At 38.9% G+C, this 26,667-nt stretch overlaps 1 protein-coding gene across 4 annotated transcripts in view; it reads right to left on the minus strand.

The window, feature by feature from the left end:
- LOC109404342 (uncharacterized) overlaps positions 1-26,667 on the minus strand; it is a 438,368-nt gene that overhangs the window by 113,102 nt on the left and 298,599 nt on the right. The window contains exon 4 of one of the 4 annotated variants that reach the window (XM_062852481.1): positions 18,930-20,210. The exons of the other annotated variants lie outside the window; for them this stretch is intronic. Within the exon in view, the coding sequence (XP_062708465.1) occupies positions 20,022-20,210 (189 nt within the window). The 3' untranslated portion in view covers positions 18,930-20,021. Of the gene's footprint in view, positions 1-18,929; positions 20,211-26,667 lie in introns of those variants that run through there. 4 annotated transcript variants of the gene reach the window in all.

The raw sequence follows: 26,667 nt of genomic DNA on the forward strand, positions 1-26,667 counted from the left end.
CAGCACTCTTTGTATTTATCCAACTCGGCAAGCCTCGCTGGATAAATGTACGACTCGTGCTGAAAAAATCAACTTTTTGCAACTCGTTACATAAATAACTATTATGTCAACAAAATATAATTTTCATCAAAATAGTGCTTGTTTTTTACACTATTTTTACAATAATTATTTAAGTGTGTTTTAAAGTTTGTATTAAAAGTTTGAAAACAACAAAATAAAAGTATCGTATGAAATTTGATAGTTTGTATTTAAAAACATAGAAACAATATGCTGTTATATAACTTTTAACGACTTGTTCATTTTACCCCATCGATTGTCCATTTTACCCCCACCAATTTTTTTCACGCTATTTTGATGCACGATTTGGTGAAGAAAATAATCAAAGAAAACAATATTTTTTAAATGCACCACCTTACAAGAATTCTAGAGTATATCATTACCTTCCATGTTACTCGGAAAAGCAGATGGATTTTGCCGCATTTCCGCGGGAAACGACCAAAATGCTTAAGTTGTCCACTTTACCCCCACCACCCCTAGCCAAATGGCAGTCGATGGTGGCACCAAGATCGACCTAGGTGCACGGATCAAGAAGGCGAGGGCTGCCTTTGCGAGTTTAAGAAATGTATAAAAAAACAACCAGATTGGTCGACGCACCAAAATACGAATTTTCAATCTTTGCTACTGTACGCCAGTGAAACTTGATGTGTGGAAAACACTCAACAGCTGTAGGTCTTCATCAATAGATGCCCGCGGTATATAATTATATATATAAAGTACATATATAAAGTTGAGGTGGGTCGAGCAGATATACGCAGGGCCGGAAAGGAATTCTGCAAGCAAGCGTTGGATTGGAATCCAGCAGGACATCGCAACCAGGGTTGCTGAGTATTTATCAGTCTCAAGTACCTGCGATTCGCAATAGAAGCACTGTGGCCCTAGTGGCACAGTCTTAACAAAGAACTAAAGGAAGTCGAAATAAATTTCGAAATTCTTACCGATGGCAACTCTCACCCAGACAATTTTTCATATTGGCCCTCTGCACCACCACAGATGCACCAAAATAAAAATATTCAAGTTTATGGTATGAATTCAAGTAATATTGTACGCTTTGTCGTCCGTATGCTTTTGCATAAATACACCCGAGATAGACAACGATATTCAATTACAGCAGAACGGATCATTGTTTGCTTCGCGTCTATATAATCGATCGTCAGACGTCGTGAAATGAGTGCGGAAGACGGGTGCGTTTGACAAACTGTTTATTTTATGGTAATTTAATACCCGTGTGTATTATCTGATGAGATCGGTGGCAGAACATCGGTTGGTTGGTTAAGTGGCACCCGTATGATTATGTAATCAACGGTTGATATGAATTATATCAAGGTGAACAGTTTAAATATTTTCGTTGGAATCTTTTCCTCTAACAAATAATGCAGGGCCAACGCCAACAAAAGATTTATTTATTGGTTTAACATCGACCAAGATGAGCCTTGCCTTGCCTTAACAGGTATTGTGCTTTAAACTAATGGAATCGAGATATCAATTCGTGTTTCCCATGATCACGGAAATTAAAGGTAAAACCGAACATGATTTTTATAATGGAACAGTTAACACTTTTTATTCACTATCTAAAAATTGAAAAATATACTTGTTGACTATTGTTTTCATTTCTTCTTTTAATAAAAAAAAGAACAAGGTACTGCGACAACTGATTCTATCTTGTGAACGTGCATCCCAACCCGCTTAGCTGATAATCATGATCACGGTGTTACTTTACACCGAAGGAATTTGCAATGTTTTAATCGATGGCTATATTAATCCTTTGATAAATGCGATTTCGCCACAACGTCGCGCTCTCAAATTCAATACCAAATCGAAAGATTCCTTCGCAGTAGGCACTTTATCATGCAGCCCAGACTTCAGAGAATTCTGGTCTTATGGCCAACCCGGCCGGTTTTATGGGGAGTTTACTGCCTCGTGTGCACCCCCATTGCACGCACTCGATGACAGCCAAGTTTATCGTTGCAGATTTTCGCAACGGTCAAGTTTTATTCCGCGCACCACGCACCGTGCAAACCGTGCAGCCGCCATCGACGACATTGCTGGTCTTCCGTACGCAGCACACACCCTACAAGATCGACCACCGCAGCGAGATGAACTGGTTGATCCGACCGACCAATTACGGCGAAATGATGAGGAAAACTACATTCCGACTAAACGCTGCACAGTGGGTATCGCTGTTGGCCAAACATGCTTTTTTTTATTTGTATTTCGGCATGTATTTCGGTTTATGGATCACTATACGGCATGAAATAACTTTGTTTGGCGCGAAAGATGAACAGTAAGCAGTAAGCCTAGTTTTGGAAAATTCCTTTCCGGGGTGCATTTTTCGTAGCGGACAGCAACCATTGAGCGTGTAAGCGAATAATTTCGAAAGGTTCTTGTACATGGGATAGTCAAAATGATCGGGACAGGCAAAATTTTTACATTTCAAAAAATGTTCAACTAGCTGTAACTTTTCGAAAAGTGCATCCAATATTTTCAAATTTTCGCTGTGAGTTGATCAACTAGTTGTGTATCAGTGGTCCAATTTGGAAAAGATCGGGCTACTCTACACAAAGTTAGAAAGATTATAGAAAAAGTTATAACTATCCGATAGCCAACTTTGAGCTGTTATATCTCTGGATTCAATAAACCTAGTGCAATTAAATTTTGATCATTTATGACTAAAATAATAAACTTTGAAAAACGTTTGACTTGAATTAATAAGATTAATAATCTTATTTTATAACTTAGATTATTATACCTTTTTCTAAAATATTTTAAAATACGTGTAAAAAGCTCGATCATTTCCAAATTTGAACGATTGATTCACAACTGGTTGATAAACCTACAGTAAAAAATTGAGAATGTTTGATGCACTTTGAAAAGTTACAGCTAGTTGATTTTTTTTTTGAAAAGTAGCCTTTTACCTGTCCCGATTATTTTGATTATCCTCTGTATGTGGCAATAAGTAGGTCTATGTAGATAGTAGATAGTAGCGAAATCTGTAATTGTAATGAATATACACTATACATCTACTTAACAGAAATACTCAAAAAAATTGGGGAAATTTGTTATGACCATATTTTCTTAAAAACTTAATCACGGTGCATAGCTTGTTTGAAATCATTCGGCAGTGGCCGTGCGGTTAAACCACCAAATATATAAATTGACCTTAAAATTGTTCAACATGCCAGGCCATGCGATAGGCCTATTCAAGCTGCAGCCAATTACGTCGTTATCATCGCACCTCGCCCACCCTTGCAACGACGGCGTGTGGCTAATCATTTCGATCACGAACGATGCAGGTTTCCTTCGTCTGGTTTCGTACCTAAAAGCCATATGTACCCACCTACATTTGATCCGAGTCAGATTGCTTATAAATCAATTAACTCACACCTTTTGATTGGCACCTGACGGAAAAACGGCACTTGCGCTGATTGCCCTCCCTGGCAAATTCGTTCATTCCGTAGGTACGGTGTTCGGAGCCGTCAAAACCCCTTACCCGTGTCATGTGTATGCACTACGTCAAGATTAAAGTGAAAAATAAACACCGAGGGCGGCAGGAAAGACCGATAAATGAAATGGTCTTGACTCTTGATCCTGGCTGGCTGATAAGGCAATGATTGCCACCCACGATGGGGGCCCGGTTGTACGGGAGTGAATATGCGTCGGATTGGACTCTGTGTCATGTACCATGCTTGTTGAGCTACTAGGTCAAATGCATCAGCTTACAATTGAAAAGTTGACATCAAACCTGGGAATGGGGAAAAAGTGATAGCTGGACGGTGTTTGATATGAGTGAAAACATCCTTGAATTCTACAACTATTTTCAAAATACAGGTCAGACTCGATTATCCGGAGTCGGGTTCTGGTGCTTACCAAAACAATATCTCGCGAATGGAATGATGTAAGAAGCTGAAATTTTGACTGATCACTAATCAAAGTTGATTTGACAAAATGTCAAAAACTCAGCTTCATAGAGCATTCCGTTCCTCAGATATATGTTTGAGAAGCATCAGAACCTGATTCCGGATAATCGAGTCCTGTAATCCTAAAAAATACTTTTGAGAAGCGTTTTACCATTAAACCGTTCAGGATCTACGTAATATTATTGTTTGCAAAATTGAAACCATGAATTTGTTAGGGGGTCCATTCATAATGTTTTCAAGAATTCACCTCACCAAAAATCCCCGTGAATTATTATTTATTTTCAAAAGTTTCTAAATAATTTCGAATTTCAAGAAATTGAGAATTCTGTGCCAATTTTCGTCAGCTATTATTTAGCGTCTTCCGCTAAAAAATCCTCCAGAATCAGAGACTTCTGCTGAAGTTGGTATTTCAACATAAGTAATTCTCACCGCTCATCAATATGATTGTACTTGCCTCACAATATACAAATTCATGCAAAGAAAGCCCTTCAATTAATAACTGTGGAAGTGCTCAAAGAATACTAAGTTGATGCGAAGCAGGCCAAGTGCCAGTGGGGACGTAGATCCAAGTAGAAGAAGAAGATTAAGATGGAAAAGTTGTACTGAGTACCGTAAACCGGGGTCAAATTGATCAGCGGGGTGAAATTGATCACTCGGGTACTACATTGTAATTTCATACTAGGAACTCTTAAGCGTCGTAATGATCTTAAACTTCTTACGTCATCTGATTCGTAGATGTCTAGAGATGAGTGTAGACTTTTATTTTTTTAGAAAAAAGTTAGTTTTGCCTTATTTGTTCAAGGAATTTGCAATGTATTGCTCATTTAGCTGAAATCATTGCTACTAAACAATCAATTGCTAATAGGACTTCCCGTAATTTCTCTGTTTAAACATTTTTGTGAAGCCTAGGTTGGGATGTTATGCAGCTAATCAGAACATGAAATAGCTATAAAAAGTTAATTTTTTGAGAAAATAGTCATTTATTGTGATAGAAATCACTAATTTCATATGAAATTGCCTACCTTTAGGCGTTTAAGGGGACATTTCAAAATTTAATTTTGCATTTAAGGTATTAAATTTATTAGTTGTAAGATTTTAGACGCGTTTTTCGGTTTTAGAAGAGCAAAATTAAGCGGTAAAGGAAATTTTCCTTTCCAACCTATGCTTAATTGTGTACTGATCAATTTCGCCCCAAAGTGGCATTTCCAATATTTTGAAATTTGAAGTTATTTAACTTAAAGTTTAAATTTGTTGAACAAAATTCTGTCACATGGTTTAATGGAGATCCACAGGGTACTGGTTTTACAGAAATTCTTTTGGCAATATTTGAACAGGCACTGATGTTATCTGCAAAAGTTGTTTTAAAGTGATCAATTTGACCCCGGATTACGGTATATCTTTCTGGGGGTATAGGCCAGAGGTTCCCAAACTTTTTGCTATCGCGGTGCCCTTTGACATTTCCAAAAATGTCACGGCGCACCAAAGCTTTTAACATATTTTTTTAAACTATCACTTGAAATTGTGCAAGACAAAATCGTGAATCACTTCTCTAATATCATGTTTTCAGAATTCAATATTTGGAAAACTAACTTTTTTTTTAATTTAATTTCTCAAAGATAGTTTAAATATTTGTAAGATTTCAAAAATCATGTTGATTTCATCATAGGAGTTTTAAAAATAAGAAGAAACTCAGATGTAAAGGTAAAACAAGCTGCTGAATTTCAACAATTCAGCCAAAAATTCTAAAGCGTTTTCACTAATTAAAGAATTCTTATTGAATGAAAATGACTACACAGAACTTGACCAAAGCTTCAACTTTTTGCGGAATTTGCAAAGCAACACTTTTATTTATTTTGGAAAATTTTGGCAAATTGGGACACATAAAGAGATTGTAAAGACCTGCACGGAAACAAATCTGATCCCGCTTTCATGATTCACAAATCATGAAACATGAAAGTCGGTCATTTTATGAAAACATGATCACGAATCTTAATTGTAGGATCCGAGCAACTAATATTATGATTCGGTGCAACCATTTTCATGAGCTCGAAATCATGAAAATTATCAAGCGTTACGCGTACCTGTCAAAACGTGGTCATTCAGTGTGCGGCATCGTTTGTGAATGGTGGAAAAAATGTAAGAAGCCATTAATTTAATGGAAATATTGGTTTTAATCCAATAATTATGTATTTTTTGTGCTCTCTAGTGTATTGTTAGCAGAAGCCTTCTCCTAAAGAAACCGGTGAGTATAAAAAAAGTGCCAAAAATGTTCTTATTTCTAAATAACATCCGATTGCACGCCATCGTTCTCGTTCTAGTTAAAACGACTGCGGCTGTCATCCCTCGCGCCGGATCCGTCCAATCCCGTTCCGGCTTCGTCCGTTTCTGTCGACGCAGACGCATCCTATTGCACGCCATCATTCCTGTTCTACCGCAAACGACTGCGGCTGTCATCCCTCGCCCCGGATCCGTCCAATTCCGGCTTCGTTCGTTTCTGTCCCGGTGGCGTCAAACGACACCAGTCCCGTCCCGAGTTATCGTTTCTGCAGCACCAAACGACGCAGGCACCGTCCGATTCCATTTCCGTGCCGGCCCGACTGCATCAATCCGTGCCGTGCCTCTTCATTGCTCGCCCCGTACCTGTTCGATCCGGTTCCGGCTCGGTCAAACGACGGAATATCACCGACCCTGTTCTGACTCCGCTGTCTCCGTCGAAAGTCTTTGTTTCGTGGTAAGTGAATTATATTTATAATCTTCCTTTTTGCGAAATTGAAACTAAGGGATGTAGCTGATGTAGCTGAATGGCCATATAAAACCCTCTAGAAACATAAGCGCTGCGCATCCGAAACCATGAGTCCAAGTCCCGCTACCATGATTTAGCTTCATGGTCCTTGAAATTTCACCAGAATAATAAGCGCTGCGCATCCGAAACCATGAGTCCAAATCGCGCTACCATGATTCACCTTCATGATCCTAGAAAAACAACCAGAATCATAAGCGATGCGCACCCGAAACCATGAGTCCAACTCTCAACATCATGATTTAGCTTCATGGTCCTAGAAATTCCACCAGAATCATAAGCGCTGCTGCGCATCCGAAACCATGAGTCCAAGTCCTGCTACCATGATTTAGCTTCATGGTCCATGAAATTTCACTAGGATCATAGGCGCTGCGCATCCGAAACCATGAGTCCAAATCCCGCTACCATGATTAATCTTCATAATTTTAGCAAAAAAGTAACGCATTGGTAGCGTTACGAGAGAATGGATCATACTATCATGATCATAAATCATGGTGTATTTTTATAAAACGAAAATGCACTAGGCTCATGAAATCATGAGTCGTTTTTATGATTTTTGGGAGCAGATTTTTACCCGTGTGCCAGGTGGGCTTTGATTGAATTTATTTTCATAAATTTCAACTTAACCCTTTGGGCCTGGATTATAATGCCATTGATGAAACCGAGCATAACAAACTTATTCGAGTTCAGCGAGGTTGCGGCAGTACTGATGAAACAGTCCGGTTCGAAAAGGTCAAAGCTAGCTCTTCACACTACCAGATCGGCAAACCTGCATGCCGCTAAGTTATTCCGAAGACCTTGTAATTATTCTGAAAGGAACGTAAATAATGTTCTTGAAATTAAAAACTTTGGACAAGTTTTAGTAAAATCAAAAGTTAAGCTGAAGCAAAAACAAAATCAAAAACTTGAAATTTTAAAATGTGGTTTCAATTGATATGTTTGATACCAGAAAACCTATGAAACAATCGAAGAGTCAGGAAAGATTAAAAAAAGTGAGCGACACTAGTATTACCAATATTAAAAAATTCAAGGTGTTCCGCAATACAAATAAAGAGTTTGTTTTTTTTTTGTTTCGTCGCAAAAGCCAAAATCCTGCGGCGCACCTGGGAAAGGTTCGCGGCGCACCAGGGCGCCGCGGCGCACAGTTTGGGAAGCACTGGTATAGGCAATTGAAGGATTCAGATTTCCTGCCATGGGCTCATAACATACCTTAACATAAGCACGTAAGATTCCTTAACAGCCATTTTGCATTTCGGGCCGCCATCTTGAATATTCTAGTTTTTTTAGACTCTAAACATCAGCATAGGGCATAAACCCGTATGCACGGTTACGTTAAGGTTCAAAACGTCGAAAGAAAAAAAAAACACGTCGACTGCCAAAACATCGACGATGATGATGATGATGATGATGAAGATGGCAATGATGATATGTTTCTAGTTATCATCTATTGTAGCAAGGCCTAGCGCTGGAATAATCTGAAAAGCGATTTGATCGAGATTGTGTTGTTGTTAATCGTCAGTCATTCTGCTGTATGAAGGGCCGAAAACGGTTGTGCGTGCGGACACACAAGCAGAGACACTTTCACAAAGCCAGCGTAGGGGGAATAGAATCTTCTTCCAGAAGAATGTTCTCACGAACAACTGCAAAATCAAGCCCTCTACTGGCAGAATACTCCCAAGAGATGGGGTTGAAGAGCCCACCCTCAAACCATGAAATATTAACAACAAGGAGGAGGCATTTCCAGGCTCCTGTCCAAATCATTTCAATCGGGTGCCAAAACGTATAAATATATAATTACACTAGTTTACAGCATTTTTGAACTCGGTAAGCTGATGATCATTTTTGGTGTAGAATCATGCCCTGAGTTCGAAAACGCGAAGGAAAAAAATACAGTAGAGCGGAAATTTTTTCGACTTTCCATACGAGGTTGATGATTTGAAATCGATTTTTGTTCTATTTTTAAGCAAAGTCGCTTACTTCGCACATCTCATTCTTCGTAATCAATGCTCCGATTGAGCTGATTTTTTTACTGTAACTCGCCTACATATGATAGGATGTCAAATAAACAATGAGAAAGAATTTTTAAATTGTTTTTTTTTCTTATTGAAAAAAATACATCACTTCATTTATTTTTGTAAATTTTGCTAAAATTTAAGGAGATCGTCCCTAAAACTTGCCAATATCTTGAATTTCATCAATCTGACGCAAAACCTGCATTCAGATGATCGATTTTTATTATATTCAGCTTTCTATTTTGGGAAAAAGATTTAAAATTGGTTGAATTTCAGTAAATTCCATATTTTAAAAAGTTGTAAAACTTGATATTGAGCTATAACTCAAAAACTGTTCTAATTAAAATTTTTTGAAGCGCGGTTTCAAAATCAGCGCTAAATTGTACTTCAAAAATTGTGGTCGTTGACAGAAGTGCACGACTTTCGTTTTATTTTGTAAAGTATTTCCGCACGTATTCCTTCAGAGATTTCTTCAGGGATTTCCCCATATATTTATTCCAAAATTTCGCTAGAGATTGCTCCAATAATTATCTGAAGTATTTCTGCCTTCCAGAAATTCTGTCAGAAAATTTTGCTTAAGATTAAGAAAAAACCTTTAGGAGTCCATCCAAGTATTCCTTCAATAAATCGTCTAAAAATTATTACAGAAATAGATTTCTTTAGATTTTTATCCAGGGATTTCTAGAGAAATTCTTCCAGAAATTCGCTAAGAAAGCTCTTCTGAGATTCCTTAAGGAATTCCTCATGCTGGATTTCTGATGGGGATTCTGATGCTGGGATTCATGATGGGGTTTCTACACAAATGCCTCCAAGAATTCGTCCGGGGAATCACTCGGGAATTCCTTCTGTAATTCTCTCAGGAACAACTTCCAGGATTTTTGAAAAATGCCTCTAAGAACTCATTAGGATTTCTTCCTATGGAGGAATTAATCCAAGATTTCCTCCAGGAAATGCTTAGAGATTCCCTTAAGAATTCCTCTTGGGATTGCTTCCGGGATTCCTCCTGGGGTTTCTTCAGGAACTATTCCAGGGATTCCTTTAGGAACTGCTACAGGGATTCCTCAAAGAGTTCCTCTACGTATACGCGTACTCTTTCTAGTTTTTCCTCAGGAATGCCTCGGGAATTCCAGCGTTTTCTTCAGTACTTTCTCCTGGGATTTCTTCAGAAACTCCTCCAAGAATTCCCTCGAAAAATGGATCCTTGGATCTCTTCAGAAATTCTTCTTGGGATTTCTCCAAGAATTCCTCAAGGGATTCCTCTAGAAAATCCATCAGAAATTCTTCCAGAATTCGTCTAGAAATTCTTGGATGGATTCCTCTGAAATTTCCTACAGGAATTCGTCCGGGAATCTCTCTAGAGATTTCTACTAGTATTCCTCTAGAGATATATCAAGGAATCCCTCTAGAGATTCGTCCAGAGATTCCTTCAAGAATACATCCAGGAATTCGTTCAGGGATTCCTCCTGAAAGTGGTCCAGTGGTTCTTCAAGGAAATACTCCAGGAATTTCCCCGGGAATTCTCTAGGGATTCCTTCAGGGGCTCCTCCTGGAATTTATAGCGGAATTTTCCATGAATTCCTATAGAGATTTCTCAAGGAATTTATCTAGATTCCTGTAGGGGTTCTTCCACGCATTCCTTCAGGAGTTTCAGGAACTCCTCTAGGGAATTCTTCAGGAATTCATCCTGAAATCCTCCAAGGATTCATTCAGAAATTTGTCTAGCAACTCCTCGTGGAGAGTTGCCTATGCAGCTCCCTCACGACTTCGGTATGCATCTGTGACCTTTACTCTTTTCGGCAAACTTATAGGCAGACAAAACCACAAGGCACGTCCATACACCGTTTCTTGATTACACGCATCCGAGCTGAGAAAATAGCAAGTGAGTGTAACTCTTTGCAAGTGAGTGTTCCCATCCTTAATGCCCTTTGGCACAACCTTGAAGACTTCCTGGCATCTACGGCGGGAATCAAAACTGCACTCCCTTGCGCACTCCTCAGTACAATGCGACTGCCGACACCGCTCAAACTTCAAATTTCGTGTGGGTGTAAGCAGGCCAGTATATATTTGTGCAGTAATCCATTGTTTTTATTTATCACTAATTGCCCCGGCAAAACGTCGTATTGCCTCCTGTCTATAGTATACTGCGGCTTTGGCAAACAGCTCCAAGGAGAAGTTATTTGTATGGGAGCCCCCCTCTCCAGAGAGGGAGGGGTCCTGACCATACTAAGAACCTTCTCCGGCTCCAAGAACGCCCGCATGTGATTTTCAAGCCAATCGGCTCAGTAGCTTTCGAGTCTATGAGGGACAGACAAACAAACAGGCAGTAATCAATTCTGATCGACGGTGGTTTGTGGCAAGGGAACATCCACAAATTGCGTCACATTTAAGGTGGAGGGGGGTTCAGCTAATTGTGACGACCCATACAAAACCTTCAGATGTCTCATGCAAGAAGTTCCACATTCAATAAATTACCAATGTGCGATTTACACATTAATTACATTTTGGGGGGCTTTTCAGAGTTTTTTTTTCAGTTTCAGGGAGTTTCGGGAATTTCAGAGAGGTTTCAGGGGAGTTTAAGGGGCTTCTCATGGCGTTTCTAAAGGGTTTCAAGAAACTTTGTAGAAGCTTGTGAATTTCAGGGAGTTTCAGGAGTAATTTTAGAAACGAGGAATTCGGTTTCAGTGGGTTGGAGAGACTCTTGAGGGGTTTCACAAAAGTTTTAGGGTCGTTTCAAGCCATTTCAGAGAGTTTCAAGGAGGTTCCTGGAGAGTTTGAGGAGGAGTTTCAGAGACGTCACGGGGATTTCTGGCAGATTTTTCAGGACATTTCCGGGGATTTTGATTGGTTAGGGGAGAGTTTAGGGCATTTGAGTGCGTGTTTGGGGATCTCAGTAGGCATATGTTTTCGTGTTTTGATATGGAAAATGCATTATTGTGGATTTGGTACTAAATTTGTTTCTAAAATAACTTCATTGACTACTACTACTTTTTATATGCGTTAATCGTTACGTCGGAAGACTATCAAATGGCCACTCTGTTGTTTCAACGAAAGCTCCGCGAAAACTCAGCCTATAACAAAATTATGTATAACTCATTGTGATATAATCATGTTTAACATCTTTGGTGTTTGAAAATATTATAACTCAATTGTATCATATTATGTTATAAATGTTGTTCAATAACACATTGTGAAATAATTTAGTTTTGATTCTTTGACATTTAGAACATCATTTTACACAATTGTATCAAAATATGATAGAAACTAGTTTTCTTGAAGCTTAAATTTATATCATATTTTGTTATAATTTTGATCTGATTATAACAAAATAGGTTATTATTTTGATTAGACCGGTGTACTTTTTGTTACAATTTTAGTTATTTTAACATCATCCTGCATCTAGTTTATAACATAATAAGTTATAGAAAAATTTCATAACATCATAACACAATGTGTTATAAAGTTGATATATTTTTCTAGTCGGGTATCGATAAGTTATTGGCAATGTCCGAAATTGACAATAAAATGATAGGGTCGACAAAAAGCATTGCATCGTTTAGATTCTATGACATTTCCCGGAAAATCATTTTCCGGAAAGACATTTTCCGGAAAACATTTCCTGGAATTACCCATTTCCCGGAAACCCATTTTCCGGAATGTACCATTTCCCGGAAACCCATTTTCCGGAATGGAACATTTCCCGGAAAACTGTTATCGCTATTTCCAGACTCGTTAAATTTCAACCTTTTTATGAAATGCAAAATAATTGACTCATTTTGGTTGGTATTCATTGAATAATTTGGGTAGGGCTTTCAGCGTTATTTCCAAATCTTCGAGACAACACTAAAAAATATTAGCAGTAATGATTCCGACAGTTTATCACTACAGCTTGAATGAACAGCCATTGTTTAATGAAGGAACATTTTCAAGGACAATTCTGGCAGTTATAATTCTAAAAGATAACATTCGAAAGAATAGCCTAAACACAAACGAAACGAACATGCAATATCTAATAAAATGGTAGCGGTTGCATTTTGCGCATAGTTTGTAATTAGTATATTATTGGTTAAAAGTTTCCATACTATTTGCGAGCTCTATAGGTGGGCTGCAGATTAGCCAATATTAGCTCAAGAAATGAAAAAGTCGGCTCGTCTTTCGACAACACCTCTGAAACCTACACATCAAACGCGAACAAAAAATCAAAAATAAAACGTTGCAATGCAAAAATAAATGAGAGACGAAATGTCAAGTTTAAAAAATGGGGAAGTCAAAACTTGAACAACTATTTGAAAGAAGAGTAAACTGTATTAAATTTATCTGTAGCACTCACTTTATGCACTCTTATTGTTTCTCTCATATATTTTTTGCCTTTTTGATACTAAACCTTTAAAACTGTAAATAACAAGCGGTCAACTTCAACTTTTTGCCTAACGACTCATTTGGTTTAACCGTTATGTGTCCCATATTTTTTTGGTTTTTTATACATTGTGCATTTTAAACGGGTACCCTGACGGCCACATAAGGGTGATTCGCACAAATACACTTGAGATATAGCTGTCAGTAAAGGCCCTTCAAGTAACACCTGAGGTAATGGTGTGGCTTATTAGGACGAAAATACATTTGCCCACATTATCACTAAGCTAAATGGTCGTTAGGGATTGAAACGAAAGCGATCGAAAAACAGGCCTCGAAAGAACAGCCAATTGCTAGAAGAAGGGATAACCTCTAAAGGTGCAATTGACAGTTTGAAAGAACAACACATGTTTAAGAGAGTGAAAAATATCAGATAGAGTTATTAGTTTGGCCGCCAATCAAATACGCAACGTTGTAACTAGAAAGTACAGCCTATTAAATAAAGAAGGGCAAATCTCCTATATAGAAAGCAGCAAGTGCCAATAAAACACATGTTGGTTACCATTTGTTTTATTGGCACTTGCTGTTTTCTATATGGGAGATTTGCCCTTCATTATTTAATAGGCTCTTCTTTCTATTTACAACGTTGAGTATTTGATTGGCGGCCAAACTATTAACTCTATCTGTTATTTTTCCTTCTCTTGAAAATTTTTAAAGAAGGAAAAACTCCAGTTGGAATTCATAAATTGGACGCGAATCAATTCTGTAACGTTACTTCGTTAGAAAAAACAGCCTGTAAATTGAAGAAGGGCAAATCTTCTATGCAGTTAGCAGTTCAACTATATAAATGCACCTATAACAGTATTTGACGTAAAGGAAGAACAATTTGTTATTGAAAAGCCAGTCAAAATATAATCATTCGACTCAACGATGCTGGCTTTACTTTGTTAAGTGAACTGAAACGAGAATCTGAGTTCCATTCATTTATTAAGTTCTACAATCTAAAAAAATGAGAATATAGTTTTAAGGCTCGATTTTCTGGACATTGATAGTCAACTGATATAATTAGTCGTCATAAGAAACAAAAAACCAGATCATGTTTTAAGATTCTAAACATCTTCTGGGGTCTCAGGTTTTCCTAGAATTGCCTTTCCGGGAAATGGGCATTCCGAGAAATGGAGCATTCCGGAAAATGGTTTTCCGGGAAATGGGGTATCCGGAAAATGATTTCCGGGAAATGTCTTTCCGGGAAATAGTATAGAACCGTTAAGGGCCGTTTCTTCAACTACAGCATCATAAACGTCCACTGCCCACACGAAGGGAGACCTGATAATGAGAAAGAAGTGTTCTACGCGCAGTTAGAGCAAACATACGATGGTTGCTCGCCGCGTGACGTGAAAATCGTTGTCGGCGAAATGAACGCTCAGGTAGGAAGGGAGGAAATGTACAGACCGGTAATCGGGTGAAACAGCCTGCACGCCATATCGAATGATAACGGCCAGCGATGCGTTTCCCCCACAAAGATATCCACAAAGCCACCTGGAGATCACCCGACCAACAAACAGAAAATCAAATCGACCACGTTCTAATCGACGGTAAGTTCTTCTCGGATATAACCAACGTCCGCACATACCGCAGTGCGAATATAGATTCGGATCACTACTTAGTCGCTGTATGCATGCGCTCAAAACTTTCGACCGTTATCACCACGCGTCGAAGTCGAACGCCACGGCTCAACATCGAGCAGCTGCGTAACGTAGAAGTGGCTCAAGACTACGCGCAGCAGTTAGCAGTGGCCCTACCAACGGAAGAGCAGCTTGGCGCAACTTCACTTGAAGATGGCTGGAGGGATATTCGATCCGCCATAGGTAGTACCTCGGCTACAGCACTAGGCTTCGCGACGCCGAATCACAGAAACGACTGGTACGACGGCGAATGTGAATAGTTGAAAAACGAGAACAATGCAGCATGGGCGAGAATGCTGCAACCCCGTACGAGAGCGAATGAGGCACGTTACAAACAGGCGCGGAACAGGCAGAACTCAATCTTCCGGTTGAAGAAGCACCAGCAGGAAGAACGATATCGCGATGGAAGAGTTGTACCGCGCTAAGGACACACGAAAGTTCTACGAGAAGCTGAACCGCTCGCGCAGAGGCTTTGTGCCACAAGCCGACTTGTGCCGAGATAATCACGGGAATATTCTCACGAGCGAGCGTGAGGTGGTCGAGAGGTGGCGGCAGCATTACGATGAGCACCTCAATGGCGACGATGCAAGTACCGCAGGTGGCGTGGTAACAGATCTAGGAATATGTGCACAGGACGAAAGACTCCCGGCCCCTGACCTCCAAGAGATTGAGGAGGAGGTTGGCCGGTTGAAAAACAACAAAGCCGCTGGAGCAGATCAACTACCAAGCGAGCTTCTAAAATACGGTGGAGAAGCACTGGTGAGAGCACTACACTGGGTCATTACCAAGATTTGGGAGGAGGAAGTATTACCGGAGGAATGGATGGAAGATATCGTGTGCCCCATCTACAAAAAGGGCGACAAGTTGGATGGCGGGAACTACCGCGCGATCACACTACTGAGCGCTGCCTACAAGATACTCTCTCAAATCTTATGTCGCCGACTATCACCGATTGCAAGAGAGTTCGTGGGGCAATATTAAGCTGGATTCAAGGGTGAACGCGCTACAACGGACCAGATGTTCGCCATCCGCCAGGTGTTGCAGAAATGCCGCGAATACAACGTGCCCACACATCACTTGTTCATCGATTTCAAATCGGCGTATGATACAATCGATCGAGAACAGCTATGGCAGATTATGCACGAATACGAATTCCTGGATAAACTGATACGATTGATCAAGGCGACGATGGATCGAGTGATGTGCGTAGTTCGAGTATCAGGGACACACTTCGAATCTCGCAGAGGGTTACGGCAAGGTGATGGTCTTTCGTGCTTGCTGTTCAACATTGCTTTAGAGGGTGTAATAAGCAGAGTGGGGATAAACACGAGTGAAACGATTTTCAAGTCCGTTCAGTTGCTTGGTTTCGCTGATGATATTGATATTATTGCTCGTAAATTTGAGACGATGGCAATAACGTACATCCGACTAAAGAGTGAAGCCAGACGAATCGGATTAGTCATTAATATGTCGAAGACAAAGTACATGATGGCAAAGGGCTCCAGGGAGGAATCAGTGCGCCCGCCACCCCGAATTCGTATCGACGGTGATGAAATCGAGGCGGTTGAAGAATTCGTGTACTTGGGCTCACTGGTGACCGCAGGCAACGAAACCAGCAGATAAATTCAGAGGCGCATTGTGGCAGAAAATCGTGCTTACTTTGGACTCCGCAGAACTCTACAATCGAAAAAAGTTCGCCGTAACACGAAGTTAACCATCTACAAAACGCTGATTAGACCGGTCGTCCTCTATGGGCACGAAACACGTGCAGAGGACCACCGCGCCCTTGGAGTTTTCTAACGGAAGGTGTTGCGTACCATCTACGGTGGAGTGCAGATGGAAGACAGGACTTGGAGAAGGCGAATGAACCACGAGCTGCATCAGCTGCTGAGAGAACCAACCATCGTCCACACCGCGAAAATCGGGAGGGTACGGTGAGCGGGTCACATCATCAGGATGTCGGATAGCAACCCGACTAAAATGGTTCTCGAGAGTCATCCGACCGGTACAAGAAGACGTGGAGCGCAGCGATCTAGGTGGGTCGACCAAGTGGAGGACGATCTGCGGACCCTACGCAGAGTGCGAAACTGGAGATAAACAGCCATGGACCGAGTGGAATGGAGACGGCTACTATATACAGCAGAGGCCACCCCGGCCTTAGCCTGATCGGTAAGGTAAGGCCGCAGGATAAATAATTTATCCGTCGTGATCCGTGATCTACCCTCTCAAAAACAGCAGTCTCAATCTGTTAAATGAAATTATGCCAATAATTTTGTACGTTGTAGCCCTTCATGTTCCCAGTAGTATTTTCCACAACTTCTATCGTATTCGATAAGTTTAACTATGTTTCCGTCCATCTTTTTTAACTTTTATTACTTGTTCTGTGGCTTAAATAGTTGGTTAAAGCGCCGGTCAGCGAATACGGAGTTGTGGGTTCGAATCTCATCAGAACACGATTTTATCACAAATTTCATCCCTCAATTTGTCAATAAGCAACATTGCGTGGCTTCTAATTACAAATTATACCAACAAATCTGGTAAAATGCCAGTAAAATGGGCAATTTGTGTCATTGTACCCTTGCTTGCATCACATGGCGCAGTTTGGTCGTCTGAGCGTTCGACCGTGCCGAGCTCTCGACGCATACTAATTAAACACCAGCAAAACAAACTATCTGGTGGCTAGGTATGCGGAGTGCGAGAGTAAGTCTCGGCTTCATAAAAACAATTCACTCTCACTTGTAGTTAGTGGGCACAAACGGGAGTGTGTTGTGGATTGGTATCTAAGCCGAAAGAGAGATGAGTTTGTGAAATAGGCGTGTTCACGGTGCGGCTTCGGAGTCCGTTTGGCTTTCTATCCCGCAGAATACTTGTTCTGTGGCTTAGTTGGTTAAAGCGCCGGTCTAGTGAATATGGAGTCGTGGGATCGAATCCCACCAGAACGCGATTTTTTCACAAATTTCATCTCTCAATTTATTAATTAGCAACATTTCGTGCCTTCTAATTACAAGTTTTTCCTTTATGCTTCAGACATACCAGCAGATCTGGTAAAATGCCAGTAAAATGAGCAATATGTGAAATTGGCGAACTTCAAATATTTTTTTATTATTTGCATAGAAGCAAAACATATTAAACAATTGATGTAGAAGCATGCATTTTTTACCCATTCTCACACCCAACGACGATAATTCTAATAAAAATGCATCTAAGTCGATTACTTGTTGTACATACTTATTCAAAAAGTAATTAATTCCCTCGTCGAACCTCTCCAACAATATATAATTGCAACAATTGCACTCACATCTATTTTATTAACTGCCATTACTTTTACATGAGTTTATTTTACAGGAATTAGTCAAGTTAATTTTTATAAAGTGTGCCTGACTTTATCGTTGGGAATACTGTTAGAAGTTCTCCTTGACTTTAGACAAGAAGTTCTCCTGGCATTTATTTCTGGGAGTCTCAAAAAGATTTTTCAAAGATCCTCCATCGATTTCTTCTATAATTTCACCAAAAATACCAAAAGAAATACCTCAAATATACCTATATATTTTTAAAGATCACCCATCTGTTTGATCTCTGATTAATCTTCTAGATTTTTCGCCCGAACTTACATGTACATGTACATTAACATAAAATTCCGTTCATATTTATTTGAAATTGATTTTGAAGCAATACAAGCAACAGTTCCAAACTTAATGCAAAATACTGTTTTGGGAATTATTCAAGGAATTAATGATGATGATGATGATAAATAATGATGATTATAATAAGATCTCATTGTAGCACGGTCACTAAACCCGACAGCAGTGGGCTGTCCACCCAATGTGATTTGATCAAGCAAAATATTATAATTATTCTCAACTTGATTTTCTAAAGCCACGATCATACAATAATATATAGTGCAATTCATCGCATTGGAGCCCACATAAATGTGGAGAAGAACAGACCGCCGATCTCTGCATAATGGTTTTAATGAGAAGTTGGCATCTCCACTCTTCCTAACCATAATGTATCGACTGGCAGCTCTGAGTACCTTTTCCGAAATCATTTGGTTAATTATTCAAACACAAAAACTACAAGTTACTACAAGTACAAAACTACAAGACACTCTGAAGCACAGCATGGGAAAAATCTCCAGGTATACCTATATTTTTGTCCCATTCTGTGAAGGTAATGAAAAATTGTCAAAAAAAAATGTCAACCACTGCAACATGGAAGATGCCAAATTAGTTGAAGGTCTGCAGAACAGTGGGACAGCCAACGGTTCTCGCCAGTATCCTCGTACTAATCAACCAATCAATCAGAAAAGACATAGTGGGTTGACCTAGCGGCCAACGGGCAGCAAACGTATTGCTTGCAGGTGAACATATTGCAAAAAAGTCCCGAAAAAATAATCACATCATTCAACCGGTTTCCACCAGGGCTGATGTGTTTGCATTCTGTCTGTCCACCCCGAAGACACCACCTTGCGCTTGCATACGCGCATTCCGTCGACGAACATTCTCCGGTAGCGGCATGTTTCGCATTTTATCAATCACCAGACAATCACGCACAGCATGTGCTTCAGGCGCAGTTCTGAAGAAGCAAACGAACAGTTGCAAACAACTGTGTCCACCAAACTCAACCGGAGATTCACTTCTCTACTATATTTGTTTATAGCTTTTTTAGCTTCGTTTTCCACTCATCTCAACGAACGACTTGCGTGCTCTTTCGAGATGTTGTTTGAAGTAAATTAAGAAGGTCAAGGTGAACGCATCGAACACACCGAGAGTGGTTACGGGTCCCGAGATCTTCTTCAACTCGACGGCGGCGACGACGCCACTGACTGTCGCGACAGCTACAACAGCCCACGGGTAGAGAGTGTCTCTTAAATTTCACAGCATTTACCTACTGAACGTAGCGCCACGTTTCGCCGTACTCTGCACTGCAACGGCAACCAGTCAGCCGACGATCGACGTCCTTTGCGTTGCTGTGGACGACCTTGCCATTGAATGTGCAACACGCAGAGCACAGCTAGTGATCGTGCTGCTTCGGTTCATGAAGATGACCCGCGTTGTCATATGCCGATGGGACTTTGATAACAGCATGTTTCAAGGCAGGTTTTTTTTTTCGTTTTTCGCTGATAACTCATTGATGGTTCTAAAAGCTCATCATTTGTGCGTACTGCTACCGTTGGTATAAAGTTTAGCAAATATGATGTTTAAACCTTGACTTTGGCAGTATAAGGAAGCAGAGAAGATTTTGAAAAAACTTTGTCGTCTGCCTGGAAGCCTTGGATCGTATTAAACGCCTGTTCCGTCACATGAATGATCGATAACATTTCTGGATGATTTGACTCACCAATTATGAAAGCGTAATTCTCAAACGGATGTGCTCCAAGGTGACTTACCTGAAAAATAAAAAAAAGATATATTAAAACATAAGGAGAAAAAAAAATAAGAACATGTTAAATTTTTTTTTGACATAAAATTAAAGTTACCATACGTCCTTATTTAGCAGGACATGTCCTGATTTTGAACTATTTTTGGCCAAAATTTCTTAATAAAATCGACGAGTTTTGCTAATTTTCGAGATAATACATGAAATGTCCTGATTTTCTATGCTGTTTAGATGGGAGCCCTCCCGGGTAAACGAGAATATCTATGTAAATCATATCTCAAATCGAACAACTTTAGAGATGGCTCAATGTTAGTGAAATGCCATGTGCCTCTTTCTGAGCTGTGGAAACGAAGAATTTCATGTTCTTATTCCCATGGTATTCATAACAGTGAGCCACATCCTAAGGTCGTAAGTTCGATGCTGGATGTTGGCAGTTTCATTTTTTCAAGGAAAAGGTCGACAAATCTTGTCCGCTATTGGTTTGATCTTGTAAAATCTTAACGAGCTATTATTGAGCAATTCACCATACTATCTATCATTTCTGATCTTTTACCTCTTATAAAAATCAAACCAATATCAAGTTTTGTTCTTCAGTAATTCAGTCAGTAATAATTGAATATGCTATTCATTAGATTTTTTCACCTACTCGGGCTACACAAAATATACCATGAAACTAGTCATTTTGTTTACTTTATTTCAGCAACTGCTTGTTACCTGGTCGGGGTTCTGCTAAACCAAACCAAAGGCCATTTTTTGAAAAAAAGAGTTTTCTTAACTATTGGGCGAAGGAAATGATGATCTTCCTTCCATATGAAAATCCAGTAATTCTGACTGCTCTTCGTGGAGTAAATTCAAAATTTCTGTTTGGCAGAACACACAAAACATTATTTTGCATTCAACCAGAGTGAACTGTAAACCATTCGATAGAATCAGCGAAATATTTTAGTTTTGGTCCAGGTGATGAACATTTCAAGTTCTCCTTATCGCCGTCAGATTTCTAACTTCTAACAGACTCATAGAAACAATCTGTGAGAGAAATGAACACGTTGTTAGAAATATGGGTGTTGGAGGAACCACTTATGTTTCGATGGTGCTGCTCGCCATTTTTTCAAATCACATTCAGCCAGACCGAACCAAGTCCACAGCATTTTAGAATCAATTTATTCTCAACAATACAAAAACCAACTAGTTTTTAATACCAGCGTTATGTCGATACACCTCATACTGGTAATTTAACACAGGAGCCGTCATTGAACAACAAGCCTAATTAAAATGATAAAGCTTGAAAAAAAAAATCAAACACTTAGTTCGCTTTAACTCATCGAAAAACGGCGTTTTCACGAAAACCATCCTTGAGAAGAATGTTTAGAACTTGATTCAGACTTAACGACTGACCTTCAGCAAGGTGATATGACCTAGTGGTAACGCGCTTGGTTATCACTCAGGTGATCCAAGTTCGAATCTCTTTCATATTTTTGAAAACTTTTTTGTACTTAGTCCACTTTGGCAGAACATTTTCATGATTTTCTTCGACCAGCATAATTAAAGTACACAAATTGCTCCACATTCCCATCTCAGGACCTCAGGGCATGCACGGACATCGTTTGAATAATCACTCTTGCTCTGCGCCTCCACATGCACCGCTTATGAAGAAAAAGCATGGGTGGGAAGGGCTGAGCTAAGAGGGCTTCCGCCGTTCATATTTCAAACTATTTTGAGACCTTCGTGCTACCATACTATACGCGTCCTTTTTGATTCATGTAAAGGATTGTAAGTGATGTCGATTTGAACTTGATAGACGATGAAAAATCGAGATTTTTTTCACTATCCAACTGGTTTTATCTGAAACAAAAAAACACATTCAGCCAAACTGAACTATAAACCATTTTCTAATGTTTTTGATCAGCCAGAGTGAACTGAGTGCAAAGTACCAAGAAATAAAATGTAATTATATCAGTGATTCCAAATAACTTACATGTATTCTTCATTTCTGATGGTTAATGAAGGCTTGTAAGTTACATGTGTGCGGAAAAGTTTCAAATAATCTCCGCTGTTGTTTATTTGTGAGTGGTTGAACTTTAAGCTTAATTATCTCGGAATTATCTTTTTGGCGCTTAGTTCGGTTTAGCAGAACCCCGACCACCTATAAACAAAATCAGAAACGCAAAGATGTTCAAGCAGTACTGACAAATACATACATATGTGCTTGAGTGTAAAACAACAGAATGGAAACCTTTCTTCATTTTGAGATCTATTCCAGAAATTGTCAATTCAAAAGTGATTGTTTTGAAATTTTTAGAAAGGTGTTTAAACAATAGTTGCAGTGTTTCTTGAATGAAATTTTGTGGTTCACTCAATTTTAATTGTAGTTTCAATTATGATAGAAAATTGGAGCCACGTGAATAGTTCTATCCTGATCTGATTTTTTTCAATTTGTTATACAGGGTGTTAGGTCCGTGAGTGCAAACTTTTTAAAGGGTGATAGAGGACCATAAATGATGAAAAAAATTGTTCTACGCATATGGTCAAATCACAACCGTTACGTAGTTATTGAACTTTCCATGTTTTTGACTCTCATTGCCTTAACTGGCTATAACTTGTAAATGGTCAAACTTAACGCAATTTTTTGACCCTTATTCGAAAGGTTATTGAATTTTCTATCAAATGGCATCTTTAAATGCCTTGGTTTAGTTAAATAATTAAGTTTTCTAGAGCAAAATTGCTCAAAATGATGTGTTTCAATTTGTTTTTGTCAATTATTTTTGGAACATGCGTAATACCTAAATTAAAATTCTTCCTTTGGCAAAGTTGTGGCTCCTGTTCTACTCTACAATTCGTTCTTTGACATCAAATGTCTATCTCTTATCGTTTTCTTGCAATTTTGATCTAAACATCTCGTTTCAGGTCATACATTTGCAACCGTCTAGGTAGGCATTTTTTTGCGCACTGTGCCACACATTTAAATCGAAATTGCAAGAAACCGATAAGAGCTAGATCAGCGTTTCTCAAACTATGGGTCGCGACCCACTGGTGGGTCGCGAGCTGATTATTGGTGGGTCGCGAAGTCTTTATTAACGTATGTCGAATGTTATTGTTAGCCATTTTCCAATTTTCTAATATTCCCTTGGAGAATCTATTTCTAGAAGAGCTATTTCTAGAAACTACTGTCTGCGTTCTGAAATTGATTCTAAAACTATGAAAACTCATCGGAAGTTTTAAGAAGATGGTAAAATTTTAGATTTTACATGGTTTCTGAAAAAAATCAGTTTGCTTGCAGTTAGCATTTTCGTTTGGACTTAAGTGCCCCACACAATGCATACGTTTGCGTGTGCGTGACAGTAGTTTGACACATTTCCCATGGGAACACTGTAAAAAACGCAAAACTCGGTGAAACGGACGCTATGTGTTCCAGTTCCAGCAGTTAAAATACAAAAAAAAAAAAAAAAAATAGGAATACAAAAAAAAACAAAAAATAACCTAACTCCGACAAGAAACCTTACTTTTACCAAACTTCTGTGAAATTCAGATGACTGTCGATAATCTGAACTTTAACGGAACAACTACAAAGTGATCTCAATAAAAATGGGCAAAATAAGTGTGTAAGAAGGAAATCTTCAAGAGGACTCATCTGACAATTCAGCAGTACTATAATTCAAAAACTACTTGATGTTCACCCACTCGCTGTGCATACGTATATTCAACCGATATATATAGTGATTATATCTGGTTAAATATATTAGAAACTTGGACTCTTATCTCAAATTTTGAGGACTAAGAGTTAACTAATGCTGCAAACTTGGGCACCTTCACCATTCTTAGACTTTTCTAAAAAAAAAACTAAAAGAGCAGCATAAATGAACAAAAAAAAAACCTTTCAAGTATGAGGGCTACGTAACGTAAGTTTATCACAACCTATTAAAGTGATAAACTGTATTTATATAAAAAGGCAGTCCAAATTTGCAAGAAAAGACTTATTTTATAAATTTTCGTGCTGGTGGGTCGCCAAATTCTTTGAAAATCAAAAGTTTGTCGCAAGCTGAAAAAGTTTGAGAACCCCTGAGCTAGATGATTGATGTCAAAGAACGAATTGTAGAGTGTAACAGGGGCCACAACTTTGCCAAAGGAAGAATTTTAATTTATTACGCATGTTCCAAAGATATTTATTTCATTAGTTCCTCACAATACAGAAATTCTATCTCTTGTAAATGGTTTAAACAGTGAACAAACTAAACTTGCAAGAGCACTGCTTATATGTTAAGTTTTTCTCTGTTTTGCAGGCTTACTCATTTGCTTAGGGTGTTCATTATGCCACTAACTCTCCTATGCACATTTTAGGGACCCCCACAAAAACCTTTTTTGGTTGCTAACATTAGCTTTATTCTTCATTTTGCTCAAGTACTGTTCGAAAATAAGGAAAAATATTTTTGGTCATCTCTCCGAGGGCCCTCCACATCCGCAAGGGCCCCGGGCCCCCACAATCCTTAATCCGGGCCTGCTCCTATGTAAGAAGCTATGAGTTATGCATACGATGCCGAGGTCATGCTACATTTTGCGCACTTAAAATGAGGCATCAGACTCAAGCTAGCTTGCGATTTCAATATAGACTAATGCAGTGATTCCCAAAGTTACTAAAATTTGAAACACCAAAATTGGGGGGGCGAAATTACTAAAAGGGGGCGATTTTTGAATGATTGGATATAACAATAGTATTAAAATATAAGTCCAAAATGTCAACCATGAAAACTCTCTGATAGCTCAAGATGTTTCTATGATTATTGAAAAAAAAATGTTTATAACCATACTAAGAAATCGACTCTAATTTACAGAATTGATGATGCTCATGTGGGCTTTACGACAAAATTCCTAGAAAAAAAAATTAAGCAAGACTTAATTTACGAATTTCCAAAGGGTACAGGAATCCAGGAAGGAATACAGGATTTTGGAATTCTAAATGGATTAATAAATATATATTAAGGAACTTATTTTTTTTTTTGCGTTGCGTTGCGTTGCGTTGCGTTGTAACGGAGTAATTCGTAGATTGCATACTGAAAGTTGTCATGTTAAAACTTTAATACTCCTATTCTAATTGCTTATGGAATGCTATTTGGGAAGGAACAGCTATCCAACTAGAGGTTGAAGTAAAAAGACATGAGAACTTCCATTGCCGGCCACGCCCATCTTCTCCGTTACGAGGAAAGGAAAGGATGTGATGATATGACACCTGTCGTAACGAAGGATGATTTCAGAAACACATCCGATCGGTACAACATTGGTTACTAGAATGTCGTTCATCTGTATTGCTTCCAACACGCGAACCTTTCTTGACTCGGCTCAATCCGATACCACTACATTCACAGTCCTTGCCTCGATCTTGACTCGTTCCATTGTCTCGTTTCAGGCCGAAGCAAACTTTCGTTAAGTTTTGCGTGTTCGCCACGTTTCCACGCTGATTCGCTAGGGATGTCCAAATCAGCACGCTATTTTCAATACACACATAAATAAAGCGCAATGTTTAATTTACAATTCCAACTGCATCCTCCACATTATCCCTCTTCTCTACTCTCCTAATGTGTACGTTTCCTTTGTTTTGTAATTTTCAACTGATGATGTTGTCAAATTATATCAAAATCCATGTGTCATGCAAATTCCATTCGATTATTTCATGTTTACCCGTATTGTTCAACCTCATTCAAGTATAAATTTATGCAAAATTTACCCTAATTGAATCAAAATCCAATCCGAAGCCAATTAAAATCAAATCCAAGTTCCATCAATATTTAATACAAATTGGTCCAAAGATCCAATCCATCCTAAATTATTTACTTCACCAATCCCACTCCAATTCCAATCTCACTTCAAATTGAATCCAAATCCACTCAAAATGAATTTGAAAACCTCATCCTAATCCAGTACAATCCATCCAAATTCAATCGAGATTCAATTCGAATCCCAATCAAAATCCAATCCAATTCAAATCCAATGGAAATTCGATCAAAATTCAATTCACTCCAATTCGGATCCAAATGTAATTCCAAATTTTATCCATATTAAGTCCAAATCCAACCAAATTCCAATCCATATACAATCCAGGTCCAATCCAAATCGGATTCAAATCCAATCTAAATTCCTTCAAAATCCAGTAAAAAATCAATTCTATATCCAATTCAATTTATATTCAATCCAGATGTTATCCAAATAAAATCCCAATCCAAATTCAATCCAAATCTGATCAAAATCCAGTCCAATCTGAGTTCAGCCCAAATCCAATAAAAATTTAATCCAATCCAATTCCAAATCCAACCAAAATTCAATTCAAAGGCAATCCAAATCCAATCCGTATTCAATCTATATCTAACTCAAATCCAAATCTGATTCAACTCCAATCCGAAATCAATCCAAATCCAATCAAAATCCAATTCATATCCCATCCAAATTTAATTCAAATACATTTGAAATCCAATTCAAAT

Source organism: Aedes albopictus, chromosome 2 (genome assembly GCF_035046485.1).
Source record: "Aedes albopictus strain Foshan chromosome 2, AalbF5, whole genome shotgun sequence".
Classification (NCBI taxonomy): domain Eukaryota; kingdom Metazoa; phylum Arthropoda; class Insecta; order Diptera; family Culicidae; genus Aedes; species Aedes albopictus.